This window comes from Arachis duranensis, chromosome 3 (genome assembly GCF_000817695.3).
Source record: "Arachis duranensis cultivar V14167 chromosome 3, aradu.V14167.gnm2.J7QH, whole genome shotgun sequence".
Classification (NCBI taxonomy): domain Eukaryota; kingdom Viridiplantae; phylum Streptophyta; class Magnoliopsida; order Fabales; family Fabaceae; genus Arachis; species Arachis duranensis.
In genome coordinates this window covers 99974823-99985358 of record NC_029774.3, presented here as the reverse complement: position 1 = coordinate 99985358, position 10536 = coordinate 99974823, and the positions used below count along the sequence as shown (strand labels likewise).

The 10536-nt window shown below is 36.7% G+C and overlaps 1 protein-coding gene and 1 long non-coding RNA gene across 5 annotated transcripts; both read left to right on the top strand.

The window, feature by feature from the left end:
- Positions 1–280: 280 nt before the first annotated feature.
- Positions 281–2246, top strand: LOC107479872 (protein ROH1). 3 transcript variants are annotated; one of them, XM_052259777.1, is made up of 2 exons: positions 281–300; positions 426–1999. In XM_052259777.1, the coding sequence occupies exon 2, from the start codon at positions 460–462 to the stop codon at positions 1642–1644; it is 1185 nt and encodes a 394-aa protein (XP_052115737.1). In that variant the 5' UTR covers positions 281–300; positions 426–459; the 3' UTR covers positions 1645–1999. The 3 variants fall into 3 exon arrangements, 1 of the variants encoding a protein (XP_052115737.1); XR_008007448.1 differs by lacking the exon at positions 281–300 and adding an exon at positions 2046–2246 and having other exon boundaries at positions 390–1767; XR_008007447.1 differs by lacking the exon at positions 281–300 and adding an exon at positions 2046–2246 and having other exon boundaries at positions 390–1811.
- A 4213-nt stretch (positions 2247–6459) lies between these two features.
- Positions 6460–10325, top strand: LOC110278822 (uncharacterized). 2 transcript variants are annotated; one of them, XR_002371557.2, is made up of 4 exons: positions 6460–7309; positions 7384–7494; positions 7587–7710; positions 10127–10325. It is a non-coding gene; the product is annotated as an uncharacterized LOC110278822 (long non-coding RNA). The 2 variants fall into 2 exon arrangements; XR_008007449.1 differs by having other exon boundaries at positions 7384–7710.
- Positions 10326–10536: the final 211 nt, after the last annotated feature.

Genomic DNA, 10536 nt, shown 5'->3' with positions numbered 1-10536 from the left:
AAAAATTAGATTTAATGAATAAACTGTTTGTTATATATAAATATTTTTTGTTTAATGCTTATAAAAAATATAATATTTATTAATTTTTTGTGATATTTTTAATTAATTCAAAAATTATTTTATTGATAACAATTTTTTTTTCGGCATTTGAATATTTCGAGATTGGTGGGTTTTTTTGGTTCTCTTTTTATGTAAAAAAGAAGAGAAGAGAAAGGCATTGTGGGAAGAAGAGGAGAGAGAATACCGAATCAGCGTAGACCCAAAAAAGGAAAAGAAATAAGAAAAAACAAAAGAGAAACGGTCTGGTCTTATGACAGCATCCCCCTCTGACCATAAAAATAGGATATTTATATAACTCCCGCGTTCTCTCTTCTCTTTTACACCTCTAATCTTATTTTTTTTCCTCCTTTTTGTTTCTCTTTCAGTTTCTCCTGTTATTGATTCCAGAAGAAGAAGAAGATGCCTGCGACGACAGAGAACAACCACAATCAGGGATCGTTCCTGGGGAGAATAAGCATCAGAAGGAACCAGGTGATGTCGATGTCAATGGACGGCACCCACGACACGGAGTGCGAGGAGATGGAGCTATTTCAGAGACACGTGGCGGAGAGATTCGCGGAGCTGCTGTCGTGCACGGATGAGCCGGAGGCATTCATGTCCATCGGGTGGCTGAGGAAGCTTCTAGACGAGTTTCTGTGCTGCGAGGCAGAGTTCAAGGCTGTACTCCTCATGGGAAGGGACCCATTCCAGATCGCCAAGCCACCTCTCGACAAGCTCCTCCCTGAGCTCCTTGACCGCATCATCAAGTCTCTCGACGTCTGCAATGCCGTCTCCCTCGGAATCGATTCCCTCAAGAACATCCAGCGCCTCGCCGAAATCGTCCTCTCTGCCCTCGACCAGACCCTCATCGGAGACGGCCAGGTCCGCCGTGCCAAGAAGGCCCTCTCCGCCCTCCTCAGCGCCATGCTCCACGAGGACAAGGACGGCGGCATCACCAAGGGCACCGAGCGCAGTCGCTCATTCGGTCGTCGCGGCAACAAGGACAAGGACCGGTCTGCCGCTTCCCCCTTCCGCTCCCTCTCCTGGACCATGCCCAAGAACTGGTCTGCCGCCAAGCAAATTCATGCCATGTCATCCAACCTGGCAGCTCCACGTGGCAACGAGTCGTCCGGCCTTGCCCTCCCTGTTTTCATAATGAACACCGTTTTGGTTTTCGTTCTATGGACATTGGTTGCAGCACTTCCATGCCAGGAGAGGAGTGGGCTTGGGACCCACTTCCAGATGCCTAGGAATTTGAGCTGGGCCCAGCCTATCACTGCGCTTCAGGAGAGGATCTCCGAGGAGTGGAAGAAGAAGGAGAAGAAAGGTACGGTGGGGCTGTTGGAGGAGATGCAGAAGATGGAGAAGATTGCGCAATGGTTCCTTGATTTTGCGGACTCATTCCAGTTCCCTGCCGAGGCTGACAAATTGGAGGAAGTTAAGGCGCAGGTGGAGGAGTTGGCTGATATATGCCGGAAGATGGAGGAAGGGTTGGAGCCATTGCAGATGCAGATTAGAGAGGTCTTCCATAGAGTTGTCAGGACCAGAACTGAGTTCCTTCATGTGTTGGACCAAGCTGCCAAATTGAATATACCCACTTCCTAAACAACTTCCATAACTGCACCCTCTTTTTCACTCTCTCTTTTCTTTTTCCCCTTATTCTTCTTGTTTAAAAGAATCCCCCTTTGTGAAGAGCACTTTCAGAACCAACATGGAAAGTTCAACGAGGTTGGTTTCTGTGGGTGGGGGGTTAATTTAAAATTCTTTACAAGGTATGGAAAGCCTAGTCATTTCCAAAGTTGGTCTTCTTAATGGATTGTTTTAATGTTTCATTAACTATGGTAGGCCCTCTCTGCATTTTCCTACATTGTACATCAACATTATAGTTTCTTCTTTTTGGGCTGCTTTTACTTATAAGGGGGATGCCTGCGGCTACATTTACTAAAAACTTGTTTAATTAGCTGTATCTATTCTTTATTAATCGATTTTCCATTTATTTTTTACAGATTCATGGTATTCTGTTGTGTAAAGGAAAAAGACGAAAAAGATGTTGCTTCGGGTTGGAAGAAAGACATGCATTCATCTAGAAATTAAGCAAAAGTTTTCCCCTTATTATATCACTTATTAACAAGCTTACTTTAACTTATATTTTTCTCGTTTAGTTTTACAGTTCCAAAGGAGCTAGTATTAATTGTCTAGTACATCCAGAAATGATGGTATATTGGTATAGGAGCTAGTATTAATTTTTATTTGATTGGTAGTTGTTTATGTTGTTTAAGATAGTCATTATTTACCTAGCATTCTCCATTGGTATATTATTAAGGCAACTACTCCCATGAAGATGTCAAAAATATCTCTTTATGATGATCTTTATTTAAAAAGTATAACATTTGTTTGGCCACACTTTAAATAAAAGTAACTCTTTTATGACATATAAAAATAAGCTCTACAACTTATTATCTAATGGTCAAAATGAAATATTTTCATACGATAGCAATTATGAAATCTTTATTGGAGTAGCTACCTATTATTAATGACCAGTTGTTGCAAGACAATTTCATAGGAACTACCTTAAATAGGTCAGAGGAGAGGTAAGATTGGATCTAAAATTCGTTAAGTTTTCCTCCCATGTACATGTCAACGATCATCATATATTTTAAGCAGAAAACGTGCAGTGATATATTATTATCCACATTTTTTAGTGAAAGTCAGAGATCAAAAGTTTGGAGGGAGCATTAGAGCAGTCAACACTCAGCACTAGAAAACGAATTTGAGTGCCTAGTGCAAAATAACTGGATTTCTACATGCCCACTACTACAAAGCTTATACCGATCGCAGGGATTTTGTCATAATTTATAGGTTTTGACTATATTCACTTTATTTAGCAAGTTTGGTAAGTTTGAGAACCATTTCAAAACATGCAGCCTTAATAGATTAGTTATAGCACAAAATTTCTCTTGTTGTTGTTGGCTTATTGCTATCATCTCTTTGCATTTTGAATTTGTCTTTCATATCAGAATATTTAAACGTATTTCATCTTTGGAATCTTTGCCAACAATGAATCAATAATACTAGCATTTGGCCCGTGCAATTGCACGGAAAAATCTAATCATTTTTTTCGTTAAAATTTATATTTTTTATATAGAATTTATACCAAACAAAATTTTCAGTAAAAATACAAGTTAAAGTATTGATGATGTCAAAATAAATCTAAACTCATTATATACATAATAATAATGACTATTATAAAATATTACAACATTCATAATAAATCGGTAAATTAGAAATATACAAAAGAAGAGGCCTATTAGAAATCTCCTTGCATGCTTGTAAAGAAGAGAATGCTTGTTACTTTGTTTTGTAACGAGAGATTTGGAGAAAGAAGAGTGTAAAACGCAAGAAAAAATGGTTTGAGACTTTGAATTATTTGTGTTTTTTGAAATATTCGTTATTGTAATTTTTACATCAATTTTTAATAGGATTAAAAATTATAAATCTATTAGTTAGCTTAGTATATAAAATTTATTGTGTATTTTTTATATAAAAATATTTTTAATTTGTTATTTATCACTTTTAATATTAAATTAAAAAAATATAATACCAAAATATTCTCTCTCAAATTTGTTACTTGTTAAGTAGATGGCCGGTTAAATTCAATTCTTTATTCTTAGGGAATCTTTTAAGATTTTGTTAGAAAGGGAGATCTTGATTCAATAAACTTGAACAGAAAATTAATAGATTATGATCTAAATATTCTTTCAATGCTTAAAAAATATTTAAAAGGAAAAAAATGAGTGAAAGAAAAAATTAATTCACCTAAAGAAAAGAGAATACATTTAGTTTATTTTGATTTTGTACCATTTCTGTACTAATTCACTACTATTCTTGCCTTTTATGAATATTGTCTAGGTCTATGATCAAATCAGATATTATTTTCATTGTAATACATTTTCTTCAAAACAGATAAATTGAGTAAGGTCTCAATCAAAATTGATAAGTAAGGTCTCAATGAACGTTGCCTCAATATATAAATTTGGTGCAATCCTATAAATTGAGTAAAAGAAACAATCTTTAAAGGCCTGCCTTATGTAGTAGCAGCAGCTCTCCTCTTCCTTGGTGTAGCTCCTATGTCTAATCAGAATAACAATAATCTTTAGAGTCACACATAAATCATAGTTTAATAAATACTAATAGCATGTTAAAATTTTTCTGAAACTAATAATAATCATCATCATAAAAAAGAAAAGACAAATAACATTAGCAATGAAATTAAAATGGTAAAAATGTCTAACAAAAAGATAAAAAAGAAAATTTAATCCAAAAAAAAAAGTACCTTCCGCCTCTATAGGGACTTTTAAAAACCATGATGAGTGTCAATAGGTACTTTTGAATTTGAATAATTCTTTGTTTGGATTGCATCCAGATTGACAACTCCTTAAATGCAAACAACTATGATTAAACCAAAGGGAACTAAATCTATTTACAAACAAATCTAAGTGGATAGAATGCTAGTAATGTATGATAGCGGGTTAGCTTTAATTGTAGACAGAACCATACCACCCTCTCCAATTTTATTGCCTGGACGAAATAGTCAAGAGACAAGTTTTGGTTCTTTATAAGAATAGAGTCCCACATTTTGATTTCTTGAGTTCTATTAAAAAATATATTCAGTTAAAATCTCTACCGGTATTTTTGCTCTTTGGAATATAATGAATGTCATAATTCATGACTACAACCATATCCAATTAAATGTTAATCAAATTCAACTTTGTATTAGCTATTTTAACATGCAACCAAGTTACCTTCATCAATGTTTGGATCTCATTTTGGTGCAAAAGTTGCCTTCCTGCCAATATGAAAGGAAAACAGGTCATGACTGAATGCAATACCCAATTTCACCAGTTTGAATCATAGAACACTGTCAAATTCTTTAAGCAATATAAAATGGTACATGTGAAAAATAAGGTTACAATTTCCACTCAACAGAGTTGAATAAACATTTCAGGATTCAAACATTCTCAACAAAGTTCGAGTGAAATTGAAAGAAAGTACTAATATAAAAAGTTAAAACAGAAACAGAATCTCCTATTTTGCTACTTAGACTGAGTTAACTGATTTGACTAATATGAATATAAAGAAGCTGTCTGAAAAACTAAATGGCCAAATGATCAACTTAAAATTGTTCAATATAGAAAAAACTACATAACAATTCAAGCACCTATGAAAATGCATTCATGTAAACCCTATAAAATAGTGAAATACTTTCTATATGCCACAGAACTCTACATCGTGCACAACTATATCAAATAGTCTTTTCAGGTAGGGAAGCCTCATTGTACCCATCACATAAAAAATGGCAAGAATTCCTTCTCAAATTGCGAATTGTACCAAACCTTCACCTTCAGCAATAGTAGAAGGGAGGACCAGAGACCAGACTTACATAGCCATAGAGTCAGAGGAAAACAGAAGAGAGCAAAAATAAATCAAGAAATAAAGAAAAGAAAGTAAGCCTCACATACAAAAAGAAATAACCAGATATGCCAAAAAATGTCAACCAGTAGCACAAAATTGTTATTTAAAAAAAAACACTTTACTTTTTCTTTTCCTTAGCATAATATGTTAAAGAGTTTTCATATAACAAAATGAGTCTCACTTTATCATTAAAGACTTAATTTTATTCTGTAATACTTAAGACAAAAAAGATTTTGCAATAATTCAGTATATTACCTTAAAAATATTTCTTTTTCACTCTCTCATTAACAATAATCATAGAGAAGCAAAAATACATTCAGATAAATAAAAAATAGTAATTAGACTTTATAATTAGAAGAAGTAGCTAAAAGTAGCCATATCTTGAAAAATAAATGCAAAGGATCAATTCTAGACCTATGTAAGACCCAGAATTTTTGAAAAGTCTTATTATGATCAAGTCTCAAATTATATAGTTATTTATAGCCTTAATTTCAGAAATTATTTTATTAAAAATAATAAAGGCAAGTTTTGATTTATTGGATTTGAGATAAGTTATGATATTATCCAATTTTATAATTATTGGATTATTTTCTATATTTAAATTATAAAGTTGATAGTTATAAAATAATAAGGATTTTATATGATTTGGATTAGGTAAGTAATATTTTAAATATTACTATTGCTATTTTGGAAAAATGAAGAAATTAAGTATATTATTTCTAATTATTTGATTTGGGCATTTTATTGAAAGTAATTTGTAAAAATTGATGAGCAAATAGTATTTTCTATATACATCTAGTGTTGGATTTAATTTGGGTTTCAATTACCATATTATTCCCAACTTTATTTGAAATTACCAAAATGCCCCTAACCCTAATTTTATTCAAAAACCCTAACCTTAAAACCCTGACCCAGTACCCATTTTCCCTCCCTGAACCAGCAGCAGCAGCTGCTGCCCTCTAACCTAAACACACACACACAGAGTATCTGAAGGAAAAGAAAGGGAAGGTAGAATCGGGAAAAAGAAAAAGGAGGGGAGGGGGCTTCTACCGCCGTTCAGCTCGCCGCCACAATGTCACACCTTGCTGCCATGCCTCACGCCTCGCCGTTGTCATCCTCGCGGGCATGGTGGAAGCCTTTCTACTGCCACTGCTGCCCGTGAAGGCAACGCCGTCGCGTCAGAGCTCAGGCGAGAGGGAAAAGGTCGCGAAGGAGGAGGGAACCGCGCCGTTCTGCTCCACCGTCGCCACTGAAGCTGCACATAGTCCCTAGTTGCCGCCGCGCCAAACACAGGGGTGGCCGCCGTTGATGCAAAGGAGTCGCGCGGCCACCGTTGCATCCTCACACACAGAGAGAGAGAGATGCACGAAAGGGGACCCTTTTCTGCCGCTGTCGTGTCGTGAGCGCCGATTCGGTGTTTGCCGCCGTCGAGCTTCCATAGCTACCGCATTTCACCGCGGTTGAGGGCGTCTCCACCACTGCACCTTGGCCGACGACACTGCCATCTGCTGCTCCGCGGTGCCTAGCTGGAGCTTTTGTTGCTGTTGCCGAAAATCGGTGGTTGCCAGAAAACACCACTGTTGTTGCTGCCGAAAGAAGGAGATGCCGTGCCACTGTTCTGGTCGCCAGGAGCAGTCTTGCGGCCACCAGAAACACCGCCGGAGATGCCGCCGCTTGGCTCAGTAACTTCTCCTTAGTTGTGGGCTGAGTTCGAATTATGGCATGTCACAGTTAGGCTTGTTGTTGCTGTTGCGAGTAGTTGAAGCTGAGGCTGCCTCTGTCACCGAAAAGTTTGCCGGTAAGGGTTTTTATTTAAGGTTTCTGTCCTTTTTGAATTTCGAGGTTACTATGGCCACTGACTGCTGGTTTCAGTCGTCGTGATTGGAATTCGTCACCGCTGCCGCTTGAGGTGGCTGCCGGGCTGCCGCCGAGCTGGTTCGAAGACCGCCGTGGTGTCGGTTTAGCCATTCTTCTTTTGGTTCGGTAAGCATTTTCGATTTGAAAGCCCTTTAATTGCTGTTCTGTTATCATACGCTGAGGTTTGTGGCGTTAATTGCTATACGATTGAGTTTCAGTTATTACATGTTGCGAATAGTGTTGCTATAGTTGTTTGGGAGCTGAGGTTTTGGTTGCCGGTGATTTCGAGTTGAGGCAGAAAGGACTCTGTGAGACGTTATATTATGGAATTTGCGTTTTGAGGTAGGGGCGCTTTCCAAAACTATACTTTATGTATTGGAATTATTACATATGGATACTGGTGTGAGAAAATGTGTATTTGGTGATTGTATTGGCCTTATGTATTATTTGATTGTCTGAAAAGCTTATGAATGTTTGTTTGGCTGAATTGTTGTACGGCTTTGTGAAATGTAATGTTTTGAAGTTGATTCTTTAAAGATTTGAAATACGAGTTTAATCCGTTGAGGATTGGTTTGAATTGAGTCAATTATTTTGATGATGTGAAAGATAGAATACTCTTGAAATTCAGCCTGGGTTGCTTTAATTGATTTGGTTTTGATAAATGATTTGTTGCTGAACCAATTCTTTAAAGCTTTCGAAATGAGTTAAATCGGTTGATATTGAGTTGATTTTGAAATTGTTTCCTTGAGATATGCCACTGAGGCGACTGTTGGATTTAGCTTGCTTTTGAATTGATTTCTGGTTTTGAGCTGTTGAAAAGGAATGAGAAACGGTTTAGTTGGGACCCGAACCGGGTGACAAAAGTCCAAGTTTTAGGGGGAGGTGCTGCCGAAATTTTTACAAAATCCTAGTCTTGTTTGAAAAGTTATTTAAAAAGGATTGGATTTGAGAAATTGTATTATTTGATTTTTTAAGAGAATATTTATGTTTTCAAGCTTAATTTATTTAATGAACTTTATGCGTTGAGTTCGGCTTATTTAGAAATGAACTATTTTTACTGTTTGCATCACTGAAGGAAAGAATGATGGTCTAATATTGATTTCAATATAAAAAGAAGCTTTAAGTGATTTTAAAGGAATCTAGACTTTTGATTGAGTAATTAAGTTTGAGGCATTTTGGAAGAGTTAGAAAAATGGGTTCCAAAAAGAAACCTGAAAGTGGTTTGATTCAAATGAACCGGTTTTGTTTCAAATGAGTTGATTTTTGGACCGGGTTGGAACTTGTGATTTTGTATGGTCGGTTTCATAATAAATTCAGTTTTATTTAATTGAACTGAGAATTTATGATTTTAAGAGTTTCAATGAATTTTAAGGAATTGATATAGGCTAACCTTCCCTAAAGACTTGGGACTCTGCCGAGAAATTTTTGTTATAAAATTTCATTGTTGGATGGGTGATTTTGAATACTTTGAAATAAATCTTTAACTTGCCATGATTATGGAAGTTTTGGAAAGAGGACGCCGAGAGTGGCATTATTTTTAAAAGGGGAATTTGCCTTGAGTAAAAATGGCTTATGAGCCTGAGATGATTTGAAAAATGAGATCTTTAAAGCCAAGGCTGAAAATAGTTAAAACTTGATTTCAAAGTGAAATGGCTTGAGAAAAGTGATTTATGGCTTAAATACCGGTTTTATGAATTTGATGATGTTGAATGATGAAAGTGCTGTTTTGTTATGGGCCGAAATGGCTGTGTATGATTATGAATATTGGCTGGTTCTGGATTGAACCGTGAGCCGGAATGGCTGTGTATGATATTGATTTATGGCTGATTGCTGAATGATTTATGGGTCGTATCGCTGACTATGAATTATGAATTTAAGCCGGATGGCTGAGATGGATGTTGATTCATGGCTGGGATTGAATGAATGTATGCTTGAGATACCTGGGTAGTAGCAAGGGTTGTGGTTCATCCCACTTGCTCCAGGTTAGAGACTGTGACGCTTGAGTAGTAGCGGTAGTAGTGGTGATTCCACTCGCTCCAGGTTGAGCTTTTAAACACCCGCCTGGGTAGTAGCCGCAGTAGTGGTTATTCCACTGGCTCTGGGTTGAGAGGGTAGTAGCAATAGGGTTGTAGCTCAAACCTACTTGCTCTGCGATGGGTGTTTCTGTCCATGGTTAGCTACCAGGACGTGTCGGGTTGGCTATATAACCGACAGATGATATCATCAGCCACTAGGACAGGCATGCATCATATGCATATATGTGACATTGTTTGGGTGTGCATATTCTACATGGTTTGCCTTTGTGATTAACTGCTAATTGTTCTACTTATTGTAACTGTTTGTTTGTGCTTGAACTTCCTATCTGTATTTGCATCAGGGACTCTGTTGGATTGTGGTGATTGGTTGATGGTTGGATTGTTTGGGCCTAGGGCCGTGGTTGAAATGAGATGGACCGATGATTGGTTTCTGTTTTGTGTTTTTGGTTTTGGAAAAGTATGAAATGCTAATTTGGTTCAGCATGGTTAAACCTTTTTGAAAGGCTTTTGAGTTTTTGAGAATTGAATGGTTCCTCTTTCGGAAAAGGATTTTAGATTTCTCTTTTATTATAAACTGTTGTTTTGGAAAGAGACATAAGACGGTTATTAATCACTGGTACGGTTTATCTTCACGTATCCTATTACAGTAATTTTCAAAAAACCCTCTACTGAGAACCCTTTCGAGGATGATGTTCTCACCCCCTACATTTTTCCCCTTTCAGGATATGGGTGCTGAAGTCACGAAGAGTTTATTTAATTGTTGTTATGATGCTCTGTATTGTTTTAGTTATGTTTTATTGTACCATCGCCTTTATCTTGATATATTCTGTAAGAGGGATAGGAATTGTATTGGTTACTGCTTGTAATATTATTTATAAATATATGCATATATATGGATGTATCCTTTATGAGTTTTTGTAAGTTATATGGTATGCATGGATGTATGTTGTATAGCAAAAGTATTTTTGGGAGCAGTTTTGTGGTTTAAAGATTTAAACAGGCTCATATCTTAGTATTAAATAGTATAAGTGTCGTCGTAATGTCCGAGCTATCAGAGTTGCGCAGCCGGAAGCGTGAGCTTTGGTAGTTAGGGTGTTACATTATGGTATCAGAGCAGTCCTTCCTGTAGAGC